The sequence below is a fragment of the Festucalex cinctus genome, chromosome 7 (genome assembly GCF_051991245.1).
Source record: "Festucalex cinctus isolate MCC-2025b chromosome 7, RoL_Fcin_1.0, whole genome shotgun sequence".
In the NCBI taxonomy this organism is placed as follows: Eukaryota; Metazoa; Chordata; class Actinopteri; order Syngnathiformes; family Syngnathidae; genus Festucalex; species Festucalex cinctus.
The window spans coordinates 24,518,027-24,541,361 of NC_135417.1; the positions used below are offsets into that span (position 1 = coordinate 24,518,027).

The 23,335-nt window shown below is 38.8% G+C and overlaps 2 protein-coding genes across 4 annotated transcripts in view; one reads left to right on the forward strand and one right to left on the reverse strand.

Moving 5' to 3' along the window:
• The window catches only part of mroh1 (maestro heat-like repeat family member 1), a 28,955-nt gene extending 22,207 nt beyond the window's left edge, over positions 1-6,748 (forward strand). For all 3 annotated transcript variants that reach the window (XM_077526716.1, XM_077526718.1, XM_077526717.1), the window contains 10 exons: positions 64-201; positions 2,702-2,816; positions 2,905-3,051; positions 3,121-3,187; positions 4,219-4,340; positions 4,416-4,565; positions 4,634-4,768; positions 5,901-6,003; positions 6,079-6,144; positions 6,256-6,748. In XM_077526716.1, coding sequence (XP_077382842.1) covers positions 64-201; positions 2,702-2,816; positions 2,905-3,051; positions 3,121-3,187; positions 4,219-4,340; positions 4,416-4,565; positions 4,634-4,768; positions 5,901-6,003; positions 6,079-6,144; positions 6,256-6,332 — 1,120 coding nt within the window. In that variant the 3' untranslated portion in view covers positions 6,333-6,748. The remainder of the gene's footprint in view (positions 1-63; positions 202-2,701; positions 2,817-2,904; positions 3,052-3,120; positions 3,188-4,218; positions 4,341-4,415; positions 4,566-4,633; positions 4,769-5,900; positions 6,004-6,078; positions 6,145-6,255) is intronic.
• Positions 6,749-9,517: 2,769 nt separating this feature from the next.
• LOC144022301 (cholecystokinin-like) lies at positions 9,518-16,506 on the reverse strand. Its single transcript, XM_077527003.1, has 4 exons — positions 16,443-16,506; positions 15,351-15,430; positions 14,705-14,891; positions 9,518-10,622 (listed from the first exon to the last, which is right to left on the reverse strand). The coding sequence occupies exons 1-4, from the start codon at positions 16,450-16,452 to the stop codon at positions 10,486-10,488; spliced, it is 414 nt and encodes a 137-aa protein (XP_077383129.1). The 5' UTR covers positions 16,453-16,506; the 3' UTR covers positions 9,518-10,485.
• Positions 16,507-23,335: the final 6,829 nt, after the last annotated feature.

Consider the following 23,335-nt stretch of genomic DNA (forward strand, 5'->3'; position numbering starts at 1 on the left):
CATATTTGTCTTGTATCAAGCATATTATAGTGACTAATATTTTTGTCTTCTCTGTGTGTCCAGAGTGGCGGCCGATGCACTGAGAATTTTGCTAGCGAGAGCTCAGCTAGATGAAGTGTTGAATAGACTAGATGAGGATACAGCTTGGGAGGCAATGAGGGAGCAGAATACGCACATCACTGGAGTAACACTACTAGCAAGGTAAATTCTTTGCATTTTGTATCTCTATTTTCTGACAGGTAAATGTAATTGCATAAATTATTGACAAAAATAATTCACAGCAAATTACTATTTATCATAAGAAAGTTTAGCACCACCCATTAGGATCCCAAATGAGCAATATCGTTGAACAGAACTAAGGTGCATTGTGGAATGCCCATCTATCTCCACTAGTTGGTATGAATTGACAAGAGGGCATTGCATATAATATTACTCAACTTTATAAAGCGCTTTAAGAACAGGCATTGCTGTATACAAAGTGCTGTACATAAATATCAGTTTTGCATTAAACAAGAACAAAGCAAACATTTTGAAGTGCAAATACAAGTTTTTTTTGTTTTTGTTTTTTTTTCCAAGTAAATACATTTTACATCAGTAAATAAATAAGAAGTAGGCGGGTGAACAAAGTTACATCCATTTTCTTCTGCTTATCCGTTCGGGTCACGGGGGCAGCAGCTTTAACAGGGAAATCCCACCGCCGTCTCCCCAGTCACTTCATTTAGCTCTTCAGGAGGAATCCCAAGGTGCTCCCAGGACAGACACAGGACCCATCTCCAGGGTCATCCCCGGGGACTCCTCCCAGTAGGATGTGCCTAGAACACCTCATCAGGGAAGCGTCCAGGAGGCATCCTAAGCAGATGCCTGAGACACCTCATCTAGCTCCTCTCGATGCAGAGGAGCAGTAACTCGACTCTTCACTCGATTTAGGTTAGATGAAATATACCTGCAGTCTGAATCCAGCTCAAGTCCACAAAACACATGCAGACTTCACAAGAGAACACCCATGCACCCTTGAGGATCCTGCAGACGGTGTAGAACTGGTCCACTGTTCCAAGGCCAGGTCGAAAAGCTCCTGTATCTGAACTTTGACTTCCCGACTGACCCTCCTCTCCAACACCTTTAAATAGACATTACCTGGGAGGCTGAGGAATGTGATCCCACTGTAGTTGGAACCCACCTTCAATAGGCGTAGCACCATCCCGGTCTTCCAATCCAGAGGCACTGTGCCCGATGTTCATGCGCTGTTGTAGAGGCTCTTGACTCTGGGTGGATCGCTTCCACCTCTAGGGCCTTGACACCAAGGAGCCTTTTAACCACCTTGGTGACCTCTCCAGATTCCCCAGATTCTGCTTCCTCAAAGGAAGGTGCGTCAGTGGAATTGAGAATCTCTTCAAAGTATTGTAACTCACAGCATGCCGCATCGAAGTCAAAGTTAAAGTGTTAATGACTCACTACTTCGCCCCTCCTGAGAGCCAGATGATGGATGGGAATTTTTGAAAGCCGTCAGCAAGTCATTTAGCATGACCTCACCAAACTCACCCCTTGTCGAAGTTTTTGCCTTGCTTGGTCAGCTGTTACTCATCAGCTAACTCCAGTCCAGCAGACTCTGAGGCCTGATAAGACTCGTTTAGCTTGACTGCATTCCTTACCGCTTGGTTTTGCTGCCACAGTGGGTATGGACCACCTTACGGACACAGCTCCGGTCAGCCGTTCAACAATGGAGGCATGCAACATGGTCCCATCGTACTAAATGTCCCCCGCCCCCTTTGGGATGTGAGTGAAGTTTTGCCCAAAGTGAGAGTAGAAGCTCCTTCTGACAGGGGACTCTGCTAGACGTTCCTAGCAGACCCTCATCATACATTTGGGTCTGCCAGGTCCAGGTCGGACCGGCATCTTCCCCCACCATTGGAGCCAACACACTATCATGTGGTGATCAATTGACTGCACCGCCCAACTCTTCAACCGACCGGCCACACCCCTTTTTGCAGAAAATGTCAAAATTCGGTGGGCTGTAGCTCCCAAACCCCTGCTTCGATTGACCTAAAATTTGAGATTTAGTGTTGTGCCATCACTATCAACAAGTACACCAAATCTCATTAAAATCAAAATCCTCTTGATTAAAGCATAATACCCCTTCGTTAGAAATGGGGTTTGTAATACTGCTACTCCTACCACATTTAATTTTGACTGCTGCCAGTAATTGTAATAATATGAGTTCTAAACTACAGCTTCTGGTACAAACATGGGATAGTAAGTATACACTCCTCCGGTCCTCCGTGATAGTTAGTAGAGCTTTGATCGATCACGATCGGCTGATTTACGTGGAAAAGTACGTGATCGGCATATGTCAATGTCTTTCATTGCCGATCACAAAAAGCAATCTCGAGAAAATTTGGATAGACTGATTTTAGACTGATTCTTCAGTTAATCGAAAAATGATTAAGTGAGCTGATTATTAAAATAATTGTTAGTGAGCAGCTCTAAAATTGAAATGTGCAAGAAAGCCGTGTGGTCGGTATTGATCAATCTCACTGATGGATGATCGATAGTGGTATCAATAGCATAAAACACTGATTGGAACATCCCTTGTGGTCATGGCTATCTCAAGAATTAAGTTCTTTTCGTCATTCTCCCTTCCCAGGCTTTATACCTCGAGGTCTTAATATAGTAATAAAATTTAATATGTTTCTCTTGTCAACAGGGCTATGGCGAAACATGCCGGTCCCAGGTTGCCCGCTATCGTCGAGTGTTTATGCCCTTCTTTGAACAGCATTTATGAATGTCAGCGGATCACCGTCACTGCTTTCTTCTCTGAGGTGACAACTACAGAATACCACTTATGTGAATATTCACACAGTTGGTTTTTTTCTTAATATTCTGAAGCAAATGACTCTTCCTTTCTAGCTCTTGAACCATCATGTGGCTACAGAGTTGATGTTTATTGACGTGTTAATGAATAACATGATGGAAAGGATATCGGATCCTTGCTGCACTGTTCGCATGTTAGCCGTGCGGGGTCTTGGCAACATAGCAGTCGGATCACCTGAAAAGGTACACATGCTTGCAAACATTGGCATAACTTGATTAAGCTCACTATTCATCTCTCCTTCTTCTTTACAGGTGAACAAATATGCCAAAGAACTGCTGGCGGCCATGAGTTCAGGCATGGAGGAGAAAGATGACCCAGGTAATTGTCGTGTTGGACAACATCATAGTTTGGGAGTGTTGGGGGTATTTCCTGTTATCTGGTCTGATACAATTAATAACTCTCTAAACTGGGTCTTGGTTTCTTTTCTTCATGTAAAACAGAGAATCTGTCATCTGTTTTTGTAGCCAGGGGTACACATGCTGTACCTGTAAATGTGTACATTCGAACATACTCGCAAGTATGTTCGAACATATTTGCGAGTATGTTCAAACATACTCGCCAGCCAAAAATGTTTACTCCACATTAGCAGCTCTACGCTTCAGTAGATTTGTTTGTTGTGACTGAAGTGTGTCGTTTTGAAAACAGTGTGGGAGTGATACAAATTTAGTCTGGTGTTTGGATAGTAGTGGCAATATCTGTCAATATTCGCAAAATTATAACAAATGGAAACAGGGATAAGTCACGTAATTTTTCACTTAAAAAATTTCTAAACGTTTGCATGCAAACCCCATTATAGAGGGATCACTTTATTTTAAATGTCTTTATTTCAAATTCAATGGAGCAGCCGTTTGGCATTTGTATTTTACTTGATTGGACAGTATTTTGTGACTGTTTTTTTTTTTTTTTTTTTTTTTTTTTTTTTTTTTATCTTGGAAAAAAATGTCAAACTAAGCTAAAACAATGCATTTAAAAAAAAAACTAATGAAAAGTAACAAATCCACTCCTAAAACTGATTTAATAAAAAAAAAAAAAAAAAAAAAAAAAAGTCAACCCAGAATACAAACTGTAGTGAAAAATGAATGTATAGATTTGGACTTGTAGAGCACCACAAATGTGTGCCATACATCACGATGCCAGCATATCATGTGAGATGCACGTCTTGCAGGCATAAAATCCACTCTTTCATCATGCTGCAGTAAAAAATCCAAACGTCATTTGTTGATTGAGATGGTGGGCTGGTTGCCTTTTCACCACAATTGAACCAACAACTGTTTCGCTTGATTAAAGTGACAACTCGCCAATTGCAGCTTTTCATTTTTGTTTTTGTTGCTGTGTGATCTTGTGTGCAGGCAAGCTGATTACTCTTGAGGCAATGTCAGGTCTGTCTAAAGTTCTGCTCTACCTGGACAAGAAGAATGTCCACCTACTAGTGGTTTATATTTTCATGAAGATCAAACCTTTTTTAGAAAGTGTAAGTTGAAGTTGAAGTCTTATTTGCGTATCAGCTTGAGAAAAGATGTTAGCTATTGTGTTTGTGCCCATCCAGGAGAATGATGAGATTCGCTGCGCTTCCATTCACCTCATGGGGAAACTGTCCAAGTTTGGCTCCGGTGAGCCGGTGTTCAAAGACCAGATACACAACGTTCTGGTCAGCCTGCTTTTACACCTGGTTGATCCAAACCCACATGTGGTCAAGGTAGGAAATCCGCTGGTACGCTAACACAAACCTGCAATTAAGATGTCTGTGCTCTTATTTGTTTGCAGGCATGCAAGTATGCGATGCGCGTGTGCGCTCCAATGGTGGGCTCGGAGCAGATTACAGCCATGTTTCAGAACCACCTCTATGAGGATAAGAGCTTGCACTACGGGGAGTTCATCAATGATCTCACCAAGTATCTGGTGAGACAGACAGACAAGATCTTACTGGCAATAAGCACGCGATGTACAAATGACTTACATGAGGAGAAGCACAATAGCAAATGATGAATGGAAGGGATGTCCAGATTTTGTTTGGGAGTATTGGTTACGATCAGGTTTTAAATCATGAGAATTGATCACAAGAATATTAGGGATAGCTGATTATCGGCACTGATATTGGGCATTTTGACGAGTATCTGTATCAGCTTTTTTTTAGTCAATCTAAAACCATTTTAATCTAAGGGCACTATTTATTTTTATTTTCGGTTAACTTTATAAGAGATGCTGCTGACCCTGGGAACCTTCTGAAATGTGAAAGTTTAAAGGGATACTTCACTTATTTAGCCCATTATGGCAATAAAAAGTTAATATTCTGTCTATAATTAATTTGATATTTTCATTACTTTTCATGTACAATTAGTACCTTTAAAAACACATTTTGCAACTTGCTGTCGACTGAAAATGACATCACAAGGGCTCAGGTAACCAATCACAGCTCACCTGTTTTCGAGGTTTGGTCATGTGACATTCACAAGCTGAGCTGTGATTGGTTACCTGAGCCCTTGTGATGTCATTTTCAGTCGACAGCAAGTTGCAAAATGTGTTTTTAAAGGTACTAATTGTACATGAAAAATAATGAAAATATCAAACTTATTATAGGCAAAATATTAATGTTTGACTGCCAAAAATGGCGAAATAAGTAAAGGATCCCTTTAAGATTTCAGGTATTTTTTAAATTTGGAAAACAATTTTTACTGTAGAGAGCTAAGGTATTGTATCCATTTAACTTTTGATGACATACTGATAACCTCAAGCTCGCTGAACATTTTGATAGAAATTTAAAAGGAATTTGTCGAAGGAAAAAAACCCCTCCTACATTTCGAAAAGTGAGAAATTGTTCAATAAACATGCTTTAAGCCATTACAACAAAGTCAAGATTGGCATTTGTATTTTTTTTTTTTTTTTTTTTTTTTTTTTAAAAAGACTTAATATCTTTCCCCCGCCTTTTTACTAAAAATGAATACTGACTCCAAGTATCGTTATTGGCCTCCTTGGTTACTAGTAATCAGTATCGGCCCTGCAAAAAAACATATCTGTATTGGTATTTTTGTAGATCCAAGACTTTCCAGGCATGCTGAACTTCTACCACATCTCCGTACTGCAGTTCTTCAAGAGCAACTGGTCCGAAGTCCGAGCAGGAGCTGCAATGTTCATTGGTATGGATGATCACTCGTCGACATTCTCTTGTTTTAACGTTTTTGAGGGAACTGCCTAATATGTGTGTTCATCAGGGTTTCTGCTGGGGAACCTTCCAGAGGAGCATTACTCTCACCTCAACATGGGCACCATCACTCAAGGTGAAGCAGCTTTTGCATATTTGAAATAGAATACAATCTGTGGTTGTTTTTACTGTACCTAAATATTAATCTTGAATGTGCATATGTATCTGTATGTATGTGAATCATCAGGCCTTGTGATGCTGCTCCAAGATCCCGACCCTGTGGTAAGAGTGAAGGCTGCAGAGGCCATGGGACATTTTCACTGATACAAACATCCGCATGCCATTTAAATTGCTGGCAAATAGTCGTCAACATGACTGAGTCCATTGTTTTTTAATCGGTCATGCAATTAGTCATGGCTGTATGTATATATGGTGCAAAATTGCTATCTTCAAGCCATTAAAGAAAAATTATGTTTTAATGACCTCATACAGGTGACACCACGTTCGCATTGACAAACACCTGCACTTAAACACGCGTAGCTTTATTGACCGTGTTTTCACACTTCACTTCTGGTACAGAGAAAGTCTTCATTTCTTGTTATATTTTAGCAACCAAAGATTGTAGTTTGTAGCAGAAGCATGGCAGTGATGTGCTGTATGCCTGTCACACACATGCATTTTTTTTTACTGCATATGTAGAGAATTATGTTTATAAAAATAAAAAAATTAGTTTCTTTAAATATTGTCTAGATGACTCCTATTTCCAAATTGAAACGTAGACTTTTTACATGACACTGGGTGTTGGTAAAGTATGTGTGGATGTTTGTTTTAATCAATACAAAACCATATTTCACTAATACAAGTGTACCACTTCTTATTGTTGTGAAGTAACATCAGCTAACCACTTTTCAATTAAATGTGTCAAACTTGCTGATTGGGACCACCTGTTTGAGCCGTGTCTTTGCCCTTCCCAGACACAAGCAATATCCTTGATCATAATCAAAGCATCTCGCTGAGCTATATATATTTTTTTTAAATCTTTTATTAAAGTGTTACTCTGGTGCATGCCATCACCAACTGTAACATAGCAGCCAATAGATATTAGAAGTGCAATAAAATGTCACAATTCATAGAGGAAGTACACTTTAATGTTGGAACAAGCCTGATTCATTTGTGCCAAAATATCTTTTGAGAACATTTTCATTTGGTTGTCTATCTCACGATGAATGTGTTTTATGTTTTCTTGTTGTCCGTGTCACTGTTTGTGCTTACAAGTGTAGCCGGTTGTATCTCAGACTTGTGAATATTTGATCAATTCAGGGTTGGTTTGGTACATAATTATATTGGAGTACCCTCGTGAGGATAAGTGGTTAGGAAAATGGATGAATGGATAGTTCAGCCATTTCCTCCATTTTCCTATTTCTGTAGCACTTTAAGATCTGCAGTTTTTACCTTATAAAAGAAAAAAAAAAACTTGATAAAGGAGCTGCATTTTTACATTCCTATCCTGAAACTAACTAACTAACCAGCCACTTAGTTAGCTGAGGTTAGCCCTCCAAAGTATAGCGTAATACTAATCAGTAATACAGTTGTGGATATTAAGTTAAGGCAAAACATCTGTTTATTGTACTGAGATGCTAAATGAAGATGTGAAATCTTCAGCCACTTTCTGTGTTAATGTAACTATAATGACTCTATTGTTTTGTAATTTACAAGTTATGCTGATATGGCTGTTCATGTTTACTATATTGTATGAATTTGTACATTCAGCATTGTGTCAGGTTGACTTTCTGTCTGTGCGACTGCGTGTTACATGATATCTTATTGCAAATGGCTCAATGTATGAATGTGGGGGAAGGGGGGAATAAAGGTTTACGTCACTTGTCGTGTATCAACAGCCCAAGATGGGAAGACTATGTAAATGGAAAAATAAAGACATGTATAAAAAATAAGCTTGATTTGTTTCAGTATTTCAAAAGCAACATTTTTAGATGTAGGACATGCAATTGCATGCATTTACTCTATAAGATAAGTGAACTGACACCTCAAAAAGTGTTCTGTTTATTGTAATTAAAGCAGACTAGATGTGTTGTGGGGTGGCACGGTGGATGACTGGTTAGTCCAGGCTCCGGCCTTCCTGGGTGGAGTTTGCAAGTTCTCCCCGTGCCCGCGTGGGTCTTCTCCGGGTACTCCGTCCGACCTCCCACATTCCAAAGACATGCATGGCAGGTTAATTGGGAGCTCCGAATTGTCCATAGGTGTGCGTGAGTATGGATGGTTGTTCGCCTCTGTGTGCCCTGCGAGTGGCTGGCAACCAGTCCAGGGTGTTCCCCGCCTACTGCCCAGAGCCATCTGACATAGGCTCCATGGATGGATGGATGTGTTGTCTGATCCATGTGATGTTTCTGCAGTTTCATCGATATCCACATGGGTGTGCCAAATAGCTACACATATATTTTTTGTTTTGCGCACTTTAAAACTAAAAAGTGTTCTGAATATAATTGCACCGTGTTCTCTACACTTATTCTGTTCATTATTTATGCGTGATCACACTTAAAAACAAGACCTTGATCTAAATGGCTTTGAAAGATTTTGGTAGATTAATGGTTTTGATTCAAATACGTGCAGGCAATGTGAGGAGGGATTCGGAGGAAAGAGGCGAGCAAACAGTGATGCGCCACTTATGAGGACAGTGCCTTGCTAAAGGGTGCCACAATAGTAGCCAATAAACAGACTCTCGAACCTGGCCCCCTCAGGCTTCGAAACCCAACTCCTTAATGAGTTAATGTCATCCTGATTTATAAGTTAATGAAAAATGGAAGCAATTAGGCTAAAGGCGTTTCACGTTTTTTGTTTTTTTTTAAATGTCAGTTTAACCTGTATGTCGGCCTTATGATTTTCAAAATTCCACCCGTTGACTAATGAGATATAAAGAGAAATGGAAAAGAGCAAGTCAACTATTCAACTACATTTCATTCTTTGGAATATGTGATAATATAAGGTGAGGGCTAAAATGCTGGCAATTCCGAAATTATCTCACAAGTCAAAATGGCGGTCGAGGAGTGTTTGAAGTCAGAACTATCCACTGGATTTTTTATCCCACTCGGAGTGTCCAAGTTCCGCCCTCAAAGCGTTTGAGGCAAATGTAAACAACAAATCACGTTGTGTCACGTGAGCATATGTCTTGTATTGACTGACACAATTCGAGTGGGAAAACAGATTTCTCACTTTCTTTGAATGCAGCATCTTTCCTCGGTGAAACACGCTCTCCGCTCATTGAAAAGCATTTTAGACGTTGGATCGTGGTAATTTGATTTTTGAGGGTTATTTTGATTTGAAAAATGTGATAAACTTCTGTTTATGTGCAGTGTATTTAATAAAACACCCGCTACACTGTTGCAAGATGTGAAAAAGATAAGTCAAATGAGAATAAGCTACAGCTGAAAATAGTCACATGTGACATTGAGAATGGGAACAGTATAAGAGCAACTTGGGACTGAGAGACAATGATGACCACCATGACACAAATTGTTTTAATGGGAATATATTAATATACATCATATTTGCCTATTGGAAAAAAAATACAAATAAGCTGTGGGGTTTTCACGTTTTATTTATGTAGTTTAGAAAGTGCTTATAATCTTAGCTGTAAGATTTGCAGCAGTATTTAGTCATTAAAAGCCTTTTCCGCCAATTAATATACAGTTAAGACAAAATTATTAATACCCTGGCAACATTTTCAATGAATTTTTATTTAGGAAATGGTTTAGTGGCAAAAGAATAATATAGAACACGTGTCAAGATCCGGTCCTCGAGGGCCTGAGTCCTGCATGTTTTCGAGGTTTCTCTACTCCAACACACTTGATTCAATGATCAGGATCATTATCAGGCTCCTGCAGAGCTTGTTGATGAGCTTAAATATGAATCAGCTGTGTTGAATGTGGGAAACCTCGAAAACATGCAGGACTGTCTCAGGCCGCCAAGGACCGGACTTTGACACCACTGCTATATATTATTATTTATATTTTCCCAAAATGATTAATTCTCTTCCTTTAAAACGGACATAGCCTGCCCATTGTTTTAAATGAATTCTGATGCTTACAATGTTCAAAATTGGATATATATATATATATATATATAAACGATAATAATAATAAAAAATAAATAAATCAGGGATATGAATGTGTTTCAAAAAAATAAAACCAAAAATGGCCAATCATTTTCATTAGTAGGCCTAATTGTAACCCAATTTCTTTTGCCACTATCTTGAGTCATTTACATCCAATTACCAAATAAAAAGTCACATATCATGCAAGAGTGTGAATCATTGGTTTTAACTGTACGACTGTATCACATTTGGCTACTTGAGCACTGTGAGTAGGACAAATATGGAGGGGGGGGGGGGGGGGTGCTTTTTATTTTTTGGCAATGTTGAATGTTGCACTCTGCATTGAAAGAAAACCAGCAAGCTGTGCCTTTAGGAATAGTATAACGCCTCTGCGCTGCGCCTTCCAAAGTCCATCCAGCCCTCGTAATCTCGGTCCTTTATCCTGTGCTCGGCTGCTAGACCGCTGGCTCTGCTTGCGATGGGTGATCTGCTTTGGTAGGGCATGCCTAGAAGAACCCAACACAAACGGGTGTCAACATCATATGGGTTTCATCCTAGTGACTCGTGTCTACTTCTTCTAACCTTTATTGAGCTGAGGCACATAATTTAGTTTTGTTTTTGTAAAATCTTATGGCATAATATCAAACATGTAAAAAAAAAAAAAAGGATACACTTTCAAATTTATCTCAATATGATTAGTTGTATGAATTGAACCAGTAGATACCCAGGTTATCTTACCTTTTGCCACTGAGGGAAGACCATTTAGTTTGTTTTGCCCAGCACTATATGTCACCCGCATAGATAGATGAACATCACTTCTAGTGAATTGGACCAGTTAAAGGGATACTTGACTCACTGAGCCATTTTTAGCAGTAAAAAAAAATATATATATATTTGATAACTTCATTTGATAACTTCATTATTTTTCATGTACAATCATTACATTTAAAAACAATTTTTTCCACTTGCTATTGACAGACAATGACATCAACTGTGCTGAGGAAACAGGTAACGACCAATCATGGCTCAGTTTGCTGACCAAACCCAGAAAACAAGTGAGCCATAATTGGTCGTTAGCTACTTCCTCAGCACAGGTGACGTCATCTTTAGTCGACAGTAAGTGGAAAATTTTGTTTTTTTTTTTGAACCGTCACTTGCCTTCGGTGCCGGTTGGTGTGGGTTTGCTTCCCCGCCTGGGAGACCATGTAAGTTTATGTGAGTGTTTGTGTGAGTGGGTGAAAATATATAAATAAATAAATAAATAAATAAATAAATGTATTAATTGTACATAAAAAAAAATAATCATGTTATATATATATATATATATATATTAGGGGTGTTAAAAAAAATCGATTCGGCGATATATCGCGATACTACATTGCGCGATTCTCGAATCGATTCAATAATCGGTAAATCGATTTTTTTTTTTTTTTTTTTTTTTTTAGGATTCACACCTTAAGCATGGAAGAATGTTATATGAACGGAACATTAAGCCTTAATATTTTATTTCAATGCTGTTCAAACATGAAACAAATTACAACCTCTATAAGACTGAAATTTCAGATAAATAATACAAATAATACATTTTCATATAAATGTTACACTCTACAAGCTTACTGATTAGTATTTTCTAAATTTGAATGAAAAAAAATCGCAACAATCGACTTATAAATTCGTATCGGGATTAATCGGTATCGAATCGAATCGTGACCTGTGAATCGTGATACGAATCGAATCGTCAGGTACTAGGCAATTCACACCCCTAATATATATATATATATATATATATATATATATATATATATATATATATATATATATATATATATATATATATATATATATACATACATATATATATATATATATACATATATATACATATATACATATATATATATATATATATATATATATATATATATACTGCGATTGGCTGGCAACCAGTCCAGGGTGTCCCCCGCCTACTGCCCAGAGCCAGCTGAGATAGGCGCCAGCAGCCCCCGCGACCCTTGTGAGGAATAAGCGGTCAAGAAAATGGATGGCATATATATATATATATATATATATATATATATATATATATATATTACTATTTAATATTAATATTATTTACTGCTGAAAAAGTATCCCTTTAAGTGACAGTGATGTGCCACGGCACAGTGTTTGTGAATCACTGCTCTAAAGTATCCACAGGTGTAAATGTGGGTGTGATCGTTCGATTGTCTATCAAAGCATCACTTTGGGTTCCACCATTTATCTGCCGCAAATTGAAAACACTTTGTTCATCATATTCTTGAGTGCCTGCTCACAAATATTCACCTATAATATCATTCTGAAATCAGACTTATTGAAGTATGTAAAAAGACACAAAGGAATTTGTCTTCACAGTCACAGCCCATCAAACATTAAAAATAACAATGACCAACAGACGGAGAATGAGAAGCCTGCTGGTTCACCATTTAGCAGCCCATCCATCCATCCATCCATCCATCCATTTTCTTGACCGCTTATTCCTCACAAGGGTCGCGGGGGGGTGCTGGCGCCTATCTCAGCTGGCTCTGGGCAGTAGGTAGGGGACACCCTGGACTGGTTGCCAGCCAATCGCAGGGCACACAGAGACGAACAACCATCCACACTCACAAGCACACTTAGGGACAATTCGGAGTACCCAATTAACCTGCCATGCATGTCTTTGGAATGTGGGAGGAGACCGGAGTACCCGGAGAAGACCCACGCAGGCACGGGGAGAACATGCACATTTAGCAGCCCAAATTTCTTAAATGAAAAAAAAAAAGAAAAGAAAACATGAGGAAAGAGGGAGGGGGAAAACAAGGCCAAATCTGTACTTCCTTACTCACCTATTGACTGTTTTTATGCAGAAGCCCTGTCCAATATTAAAGTAATGCTTTGGCTCCTTTTTGCGCCATCTTGTTGATTAAAGAACAAAGCCTCATTAAGTCAGGCCACAGCTCTGCCTAAAAAGAAGGTAGTGCTATGTTGCATTTATAGGCAATTATTAAGCTTTAGAGCAAGGGTGGCAACTACTTAAAGCTGCCCTATGGAGGAATTTGCCCAAAATGATCTTTACAGTAGCCTTTGTATTTGACCATTTATGACATTTTCTAATTAAGATTTACAGCCTAGTTGTTCACAACAGGTACTCCAGCAAGCCTCTGGCCAATAGTTTTCAGATTGGATTCAGATTTGAATTTCCCGTCCTCTGTCTGCAGATGTGAAGAGGGAATGTTCAGTTTCATTTTTTGGCCACAAATGGCAGTAGCGATTGAAAATTCAAATTTCTGCATTGGGCAGCTTTAACACTAACACTGTGCTATTTTCATGGGCCTCTGTCAGTCATTACCCTGGCAAGCCACACCCATTTTTTTGAAAGTCTGGAAAAGTTGCCATTGACCACTATCCGGCTCAGTTCAGAGCAAACTGTGCAATGAAATGAGTTTATATTTATTTTATTTATCTTTGTGAGCAACGGCGGCCATTTTACGGTGCCACTCGCGAAGGCTGCCTAAATTGAATACATTCTGTGGCGTTTTCTTTATTTTCTGTCTATATCCTCCTGACTACCAGGAAAAAAAATATTGTCCAATCATGTTTATTTTGATATTCCCCCATCTTTGTGAAGTAACTGGAATACTGCAAAAGACATTTTTGAAAAAAATTTTTTAATTTATTTTTAAGCTATGATGTGTCCATTATAGAGGACATTTAAAAAAAAAAAACTTAAATGCTAGGCTCAAATACAGTTAAAATAATTCAAACAATACTTTAATGTGTTCTTAAGAGTCTTGTAGAAAACATGTGTTAACACCTTAAAGCCTAAATTTGTTCAATAAAAAGTGTTATACACTTCCCTAAAAAGTGCTTGAACTGAGGGAAGACATTTTCTTTTATGAACAAACAAAGGTAGGAAAGCCACACCCCTACACATTTTGTATCATTTGAATGCTCAAAATGTCCTCTATAGAGTTAATTCAACCGTATGCACTGGGTGGGAGATATTCAGGTTTAAAAAGGTCCACTACAGAGGACACATTTGAATAGCTGGTAGTCAGGAGGCTATGGCGAAAATGCCACCGACAAGATTGGGAGAAGCTACATGCACATTTAAAGGGAAAGAATGCAATATCTGTTTGCCAACTACATCCAATACACTCAGTCAAAATACACAGGAAGTGTTCAGAAGACTTTGGCTCTACGCTGATTGGTTCTTTCCACTGTCTGTTTGATTAGTTTTGCCTCGCCTCCGAAACGTGACTGCGTCCAGCCTCACTCGCTGGTATAGCGATGAGTCTGGTTTCCAGGCTAGTCAGTCATGGCTAGCAAACCAAGCATCATGACAACTAAGAGAAATTACAGAGGATGATGGGAAGAAAATAAGGAAGGGATGAAAAGAAAAAGCAAAAGACAGAAGGAAAGCTCAAGGCTGATAATAGGTTGAAAGGCAGAGAAAGCTCGAGTGAGGCGGCAAATGCCAGATGGCGGGACTGCATCACAGCATGATTGGACGCTCGAGGAAGTATATCCTCTCCGTTACTCGTTAACGCTCGCCAAGCGCATCGTCACGCACCTTTTCTGGAGATGAGTCTGACCAGGAGCTGGCTCAAAGTGTCGAAAGCCGCCGCGTCTTCCGGGGATTGCTTGTAGGTGTCCAGCTGCGCCGAGGGGAGCTCTCCGGCAGAGCGGGCCTGGCGCGTGTGGTTGGATGACGGGCCGCCCGACACCACGGCCTCGCCGTCAGATCTGTCGGGGGTCGTCTGAATATGAGAGAGGCGAATCTCCAAATTAGTCGTAGGAATATTTGATTTGTGTGCATGTGTGTTGTCTTCAACTGAACGAACTGTGTCCAAGCCTTTGTTCTGTGTTGTCTGTGTGAGGGCCACACAAGTTATATTGACTACTGTGGTGAAAAAAGCAGACAAAGAAATCTGAATCCATAATAGTGTTGGTGCATTTATTGGACATGGACCTTAATGCTTGACATATGAACAGACATTTATGTAAGCAACACACCTGCTTGTGTGTGTATATGTGATTGTGTGTTGTGTTCATTGTCATTATAGTCGTACGTGGGCCAACTCTTGACAACCAACCATATTTGGAGGATGGATTTTTCCCTTGTAGACATAATGTGAGTGCCACATAAAGCAAAGCAAAATACCCCAAGTCATAATAATACCGCTGCTCTTCTGTGTGTGCGTGTGTGTGCTACTTACAAGGGATTGTGTGGGGAGACTCAGGGACACCTTAGACAGGGCAGTCAGGAAAACGACCACGTAGATAACTACATTCATGCCTGCAGTCAGTAAGTGAGGGTAAAATGATTAACGGTTTGAATACTCAAGTACTTTTCTAGCTGTTTACTCACTAAACAAATGAATACTCCCTAAAGATGAGAGCATAAGGCCAATAATTAGAATTAAAAGTGATGTGAAATGAAAAAGACCTGAACGTAGTGCAAGAACAATGAGACACACACTGAATGTAAACTGCAGTGTGAGCAGAAACGCAAGGTAACACAACCAAAAATCTTTAATTTCCTATTTTGTTCTTATGTTGTTTGCATTGGTTTACATTTATCAAGTCACCCCCCATAGGGATCAGTTTGTAAAGTACTTCATCAATCGGGAAATAATTTTTAGGTTTTGTGTAACTCCAAACATTGTATACATCTAATATAAATTTAATCATAAATTTTAATTTAATCATATAACAAAGATTTCTTAAAATCATTAATTAAGCCATGTATTTCCTTTTCGGCACAATATCGCTGATTTGGATAGTCATTCTTTCCATGCTAATATTATTCCTTTGTCACATATTTATTATTGAAATGGTGGTTAAGGATGAGCTGCAATGTGTTCAAATCTTCCAATCTCCACTTGTTTGCTTTTCTCCCCTTCTCTCCTTTCAAGCCTTTTTTTTTTTTTTTTTTTTAACCGCAATTCTGCATTTTTAACAATAACTCCGGGAAACTGAATATGATGTACAACATAGGACAATAATTAAATATTCAATAGATAGGTTTAATAGCCAGATCAGAAATTGATGGATTATTTCAAATGATGATATTAAATATTTGGTCTTGTTGGAATTATCCTATTTTTAACTCATTGTCACATTCAAGGATCCAGCATAACTCTTCATATATGTATATATATATATATACTGCATATTGTCAAATAGAATTAGATTTAAGATAAAAAACAAAACAAAAAAAAAACAAAAAACATTGCATACTAACTCATTTCAAAATAGCTGACAAGCCTGAAACCAGAAGACAAAATAATATTTTTTCAGATATTTACCTGCAGCCATGTTGCTGACGAGGACGCTAAGGAGGTTTGCTTCAGTGGTCGGGTTGTGAGTGCATGAGGGAGACGACACAATGTTTTATACTACAGGAAGGGGTGGGGCCTTGGCGAGTAGGAGGGGCACCGAAACTGAAGCCGGTGATGCATGTGAACACGCGAAATGGCTTTGACGCACACATACAGACTCAGAGCGCATGAGCATGACAATACAAACATAAACAGCAAATATCACATCTTGGCTTGACGCTTCAATCTGGTTTCCTCCAAATCTTCGTCGTCGTGCGCTTCGGTGCCATTTCAATTTCAGTGAGGGCGATGAGGCTGCGGCCAATGAAACCCACAGGAATTGTTGACATGCCAGGTCACCTCTGTGTCATAAACCAAACATATTTAGATATTTCTTTGGTGAACTCTTGTCTACCAGTGATTAAAGTTCACACCAAAATGGGCCCGAAGAGAATCGTAATGTTATCCTCAATTTTTCTCGTGTCGGCTGCTCACAGAAATTGTCTCAAATGAGCTTTGTGTTTTTAATAACAGTCTAAAAAGTTGCTCCATCAAAAAAGCATGTTTGGTCGTGTTTTGCTGATTCGTTTGTCTTCATTAGCGTGAGCTGAAGCTTATCCTCACTGATTATGGGTGAGGCAACCAGTTGTCTACAGTGCCCATCCTTAAGCACACCAAAATTGAATCCCAGCACCCCTAAAATTTAAGAAACTATTTGTTTTATTTTCTATTGTATGCCCTTTAACAAGCTCAAGAAGTGTAATAGGATCATATTTGTTTTTTATTATTATTTACTATTATCTAGAATTTTATTATTGCAATTTAAGCCATGTATATTTTAGGACTACATCTGTCATTGAATGCATTCTACAATTGTCACGCCAGTTGATGGCTGCACCACATATTTTCTAGAGGTTAGCATTCCGTCTATATTAGGGGTATTAAAAAAAATTGATCGCAATACATCGCGATATTACAGCTCGCAATTCTCGAATCGATTCAATAGGCAGCCGAATCGATTTTTAAACATCAATTTTGGATGAAAAAATATTCAACAAAACGTCTTACTTAGGGTTAGAATTCAAACCTTTAGCATGGAAAAATGTTATATTGATTTTTTCAGGGCACACCACAAAATGTCCAAATGTGACTACTATACAAAACTTGCTTAAAAGGTAGCTTTTTTACATAGTTGTGAGGGAGACAGCACACCTGAAATCTGCTCCCGTGTGTTCTTGACCATCTTTAAATATATTTCAAAATAAAAGTCCCAGATTGATTATTTGTTTTTGGTTGTATCACATGGAAATACCTAAAATGGGCATCATCGGACATGCAAATGATGCATTAACATACAGTACTGAAATGCAATATTTTTTTTAACAGCAAGACAGACCCCACTCCCAAAAATGGTTGTTCCAACAAATCCCTCCCAGTTCTCCCCGATCAAGCTCTATGCACCCTATTTGCACAGATGATTATGTGATATAGGTTCAGACTGTTCATTGGGGCAGGGTTGTGCAATTAATCAAAATTCAATTACAATTTCAATTATTATACTCCATAATTACAAAATTGGCATAATCGTAAACGAAAATAAAAAATTACTAATACTAATTTAGATTTGTTTAAATGTATATATTTACACATTTTTTTTTAAATTGTATTTTAAAATAACTAATAAAAATCGTGTTGGTCCAAAAGGAAGTTGCATAATTACAGTGTTTGAACGAAATTTGTCCTTAATATTATTTACGATCAAACATTTTCTTGTTTTGCGCCAAAAAACAAATGATCGTCCTAATTGTGACTTCAATTATTACCAAATTAATGTAATGAATATTTTCATTATAATCGAGCAGCCCTACGTTGTGGTGTAAACTAGTAATAAATAGCTTAAAACATTTCTTTGACTTCTTCAGTACTGTTACAGAGCCTGACACTCTATTATCATTTCCAGTCCTCAGTGATGCTGAATTGAATTGTAGCTCACTGTTGTTAGGTAGAAACTAGCTGATGTTTGTTTTTCGATCTTTTTTTTTTTTTTAGGGATAACACCACGGCATTTTAAGCCCTTCTAACAGTTAACTATAGGCATCTAATGATTAAATCTGACCTTTGAAACCATGGCGATGTAATTTTTTTAAATGAAATATTAAGTGTTTTGCTGGTTATTTTTTGTAGCACGGAAATAAAACGCCCGGTTCAGTAAAACCCTGCCTCTCCCCGTGTGATTGCCACAGCCCCGGCGAGCCGACTGCAGTCTGCTGTTGCAGCTCTGCGTTTGAGCACCCCTCTGAATTCAAGCCATCAATTCTTCAATAAACATTTGAAACAAAACGGCTCCTTGCCTCAAGAAATCATGGAGGAGCAGGGGAGGAGAGGGAATAAGAGAGAGGGGGGAAAAAAACCTGAGCTTGTCTCGAACCGGGGACTTGCTGCTTATAGAGCGAGCACACTAACCACTATACCAGGGGTGGGCAAACTCGGTCCTCGAGGGCCGAAGTCCTGCCGGTTTTGGAGGTTTCCCTCTTTCAACAAGCTGATTCCAAACAACAGGATCATTATCATCCATCCATCCATCCATCCATCCATTTTCTTGACCGCTTATTCCTCACAAGGGTCGCAGGGGGTGCTGGCGCCTATCTCAGCTGGCTCTGGGCAGTAGGCGGGGGACACCCTGGACTGGTTGCCAGCCAATTGCAGGGCACAAGGATCATTATCAGGCTATTGTAAAGCTTGCTGATGAGCTGATCACATATCAGCTGTGTTGGAGAAGGGAAACAACCAAAATCTGCAGGACTCCAGGCCTTGAGGACCAAGTTTGCCCAGCCCTGCACTATACTATTCGTTGAGTTAGGTTCAGCAGTGCAAAAATTTTACTTGTAGTTCAGACAAGTGTCAGCCAGAAAACTGGATTTTAAGACATGTTTACTGACAAAGGCTACTTTTGTAACAACGTGATGGAGGTCTCAGAGAAAGTGGGCGTGCGTTTAGTCCGCAGGGGCGGTGCGGGGGTGGGTCCACACCTTATGACGTCATAAAGTACCAATAGCTCATTTTCACAGGTTGGGAGGGGCTGGTGCTTGCAGAGCAGAATGACCTCAAATTTCTCATAGAGGGGCGAATGGAGGAAAACACAACTTCCCTCATGTTTGGTGAGGAATTAGCATTTTAACATGGATAAAAGCTCCAAAATGTTGATTTTTCATGTTGCTGTCCCTTTAAGGTAGGAAAGGTTTTAGGTGGTCAGAGACAGCACTGTCATCTCTTCGAATTGGAATGTGACAAACTAGCTGTTATGTCCTGACCTGTGTGTGTCTTATTAATAAAGCCAAGGTGCTACTGACAACCTAACTGATTAAACAAAAAATGTTGTGCTTCTCTTTCATAACTGAGATTGTCATTATGTTCAAATGTACAAAACGTTTAAATTGATCTTGCCTGGCCCGGAGTTCAGCACCCCTACAACTGTGATGATAGATTCACCCCTGACTGGCCTCATTCAAAAAGAGTTGTGCTTTGCTAAAGAAGAGAAATTCTATTGTGTCAATACAAATTGTGCCAGGGTCATAAGAACAAAACCATTGATTTGACAAATGTGATTGGATGCGACTAAAGTTGAACGGGATGCAGCTGAATACTTGTTTTCATTAAACAAAGCACTTGAATGCACTGCAACCTTCAGCGTCAAAGAGTCTTTTGACATTCGTTGTTCTTGTTGAGAGAGAATCTGAAGGAGGCAGAAGATATCGTACATGTGGTGGCAGAAAGCAAACACGACATCATAAGTGTGTTTCCTGGAAAAATGCTGCTTGTCCTTCATACTTTAATGGTGAAAGCCGCACACTGTAGGTTACGGTGGTGACTTAGTAATAATGTGATGTGTGGTTTTTAAAAGCTTTCAACTGACTGGTCGAGCTGGTGTATCAATCAATGCCTGACATCTTTATTCACAGCATTCAAAGTCGCAAATGTGTACAAAGCATTTTTTTTTTTTAATGCTATGTGATTGCTATATTTTTAGTTCCAGTCAAAGGTTGACCTTCTCATTTTGAACATGGGCGAGAAAAAAAAGAAAAAGAAAAAAGAAAACCTCAACCTCTGATATACAATTGCTTACTGATTGCAACATTTCATTTCAGTTGCAGAGCAATTAAAAACAAGTCATTGTAGACTTGAGAACTCACGTCGGTTCTTGACTTTGTATTCCTCGCTTGTTAGTCAATGCTGGAGCTGTGCACATCTTTTGTCTCCTGTGCTCGCTTTTTAAGTTTATGAACTGTCAAATTTGAAGCTCGCTGGGGATGTTCGCTGGACCTTCTGGCTTTACGGTCTTAGGCACATTTACAACGCCTCACAAAAATGAGTATGATATTTCTCCATAAATTTTCTGTCCACTTAAAAGAAAAAAAACAAAAAAACTCCACAACCATTAATGTCAAAAAGTGAAATCACTAACTTTTAATACAAGTGTTCCCAAATAATGCCCCCACCCCACCCCCTTTGCACACCAACGCCCATGACCCTAATGAGGATAAGTACTGTAAAAAATGGATGAACGGGTGGATGGCTGTATTTTTGTTGTTGTTTTTTACATTTATCTGGCAGGCCCATCTGGCAGCTTTATACTAAATAATGTACTATAATGACTAGGGATGTAACGATATCCAAACATCACGATACAATATTATCATGATATGAAGGTCACGATACGATAATTATCACAATATTGTGGGGGCGTTGGCGATATTTAAAAAAAGATCACAATATTGTAAAAAAGATAGCTCATACTAAAAAAAAAAAAAAAAAAAGCACAATATTGTGCTTTTGTACATAACAGCAATGCATATAAACCACCTACAATCTCTAATAACAATATTGAGGCACTTGCTAATGCAAGCACACATTGATCGCTTCACAAGCAAATTAGGTTCCCCTTCATCTGACAATTAGCATAGATTTTAAACATAGAAGGCCAAAACATCCCTAATGAAAATTAAACTGCACTAATAAACTAGCCACTAGAGTTTGCTAGAACTGCACAAATGGAAATCAACCTGACTTTTTTAACAGATGTGTTCCTTTTAAATATTGTGAACATGACGACGACAATATTGTGGCAGTTTTAATATCACGATATCGCCCTTATAGTTACATCCCTAATAATGACACAAGTATGAAGGACTTTGAAGGATACCAGGGAAAAATTATGAAACTAAACTCATTAAATTAAACACGAAGATAGCAGCCAGGTGGTTGGTGGGAGTCTACCATAAGGGAAAGCAAGATTATAAACACTTTACTGTACGATAGAGTTGTCATTTTAACAATTAAATGTTAAAAAAAAAAAAAAAAGTGTGTAGATACTTAACAGACACAAGCTGCTTACTTAATGCTCTGTTGTTCACCAGAAACAAAGGACTATAGTATTTCATTGCTCACCTCGTAAAATGTTCCCTTATTTTTCTCTGAATGACTATTGCTCACAATGTTATTCTCATAAAATTGTGATTTTATGCCTTCTATATATTTTCCCTTTGAAAATTACTGCTTTATTTTCATATATTTTGATTGCATTCTCGCAGTGTGTGCGTTTGAATGTGTGTAATACTGTTGCGAGGCAGACTAGTCAGCAAGGATCAGCCACTTTTCTAGTTGTGTGATTAGAACTAAATCCTTTTCAAAGGTGTAGTAAATGTACCAGTGTGTGTATGAGCCCACTACTCAGGTATGCTAATGAGGCTAATATTAGTAGAATCTTCCTGTCATGTGCAACTGCTCTCATCCAACTATGCTGTCAATGGCACCTGTCTTAATGGCACCAACTTCGTTCCACCACTTCTTTCATACCGTCTGGGTATCTGTTTGAGGCTAATCGAGACTCAGTCATGAACATTTATCTCAGTTCTCAAAAATAAGAGGACATCCATCAGTGTATTTTTTTCCATGTTCTCATTCGGTCGTTTACAAGTTGGAGTCTATTTCGGTTGACTTCAGACTTTAGACTGTCGTTCCTTATAAACATCATCTCATTCATGGACTTTAAGGGGAAGTCAACAAAAAAAAAAAGTACAAGTCAAGTAGTGTTCTATGTACTCTAAATATGGTATTCTGCGTTAGTATATTGCGTTAGTGGATTACTGTATGAGTTAAGCAGCAAAATCCAGCAGTTTTTATCAATATCAGGATGTTGCCACTTACTGTCGAGTGAAAATGACATCACAGTTGCTCAGGTAACAGCCAATCACAGCTCAGGTTAAAAAAAAAAAATGGTGAGCTGTGATTGCTCGTTACCTGAACCCTGAGCAACTGTGATGTCATCTTCAGTCGACAGCAAGTGGCAAAATAGCCGTCCCTGAGATGGATAAAAATGGCTGGATTTTGCTTCATAACTCTTATTCAACAAATGTAATATTAATCAGAATCTCATATTTAGACAAGTGAGGTCACATCTAACATATTATTGTCAAAAAAATGTTTAAGGTTGACTTCCTATTTAAGCAAATCTATTACGCTTCTGCCAGGTGGACTGTGCCCCTCTTCTATGCTGAAATCAAAGGGATACTTCGGTTCAGTCCCACAATGGTGCAAACTCATATTTCTAAATCCAAAAAAAAAAAAGAAGAAAACTCCACCCACAGTTGATTGTACTTTGTGCTCGACTTGCGCTGGGTCTGCAAATAAGACGCCAGATTCCAAGCCTGAACTTCATATACGTATGCTAACCACTTTCTCACCATGCTGCCGACGAGAACAAATGAAGAAAGTTCACCTCACAGAGTTTCATTACCGAAGCGACTGCTAAATAAATTGTGTTTACAACAAACTCCCTTTCATTTTGGATGCTCAACTCGTGCCTCAGGTGTAGTGAAGCTTTT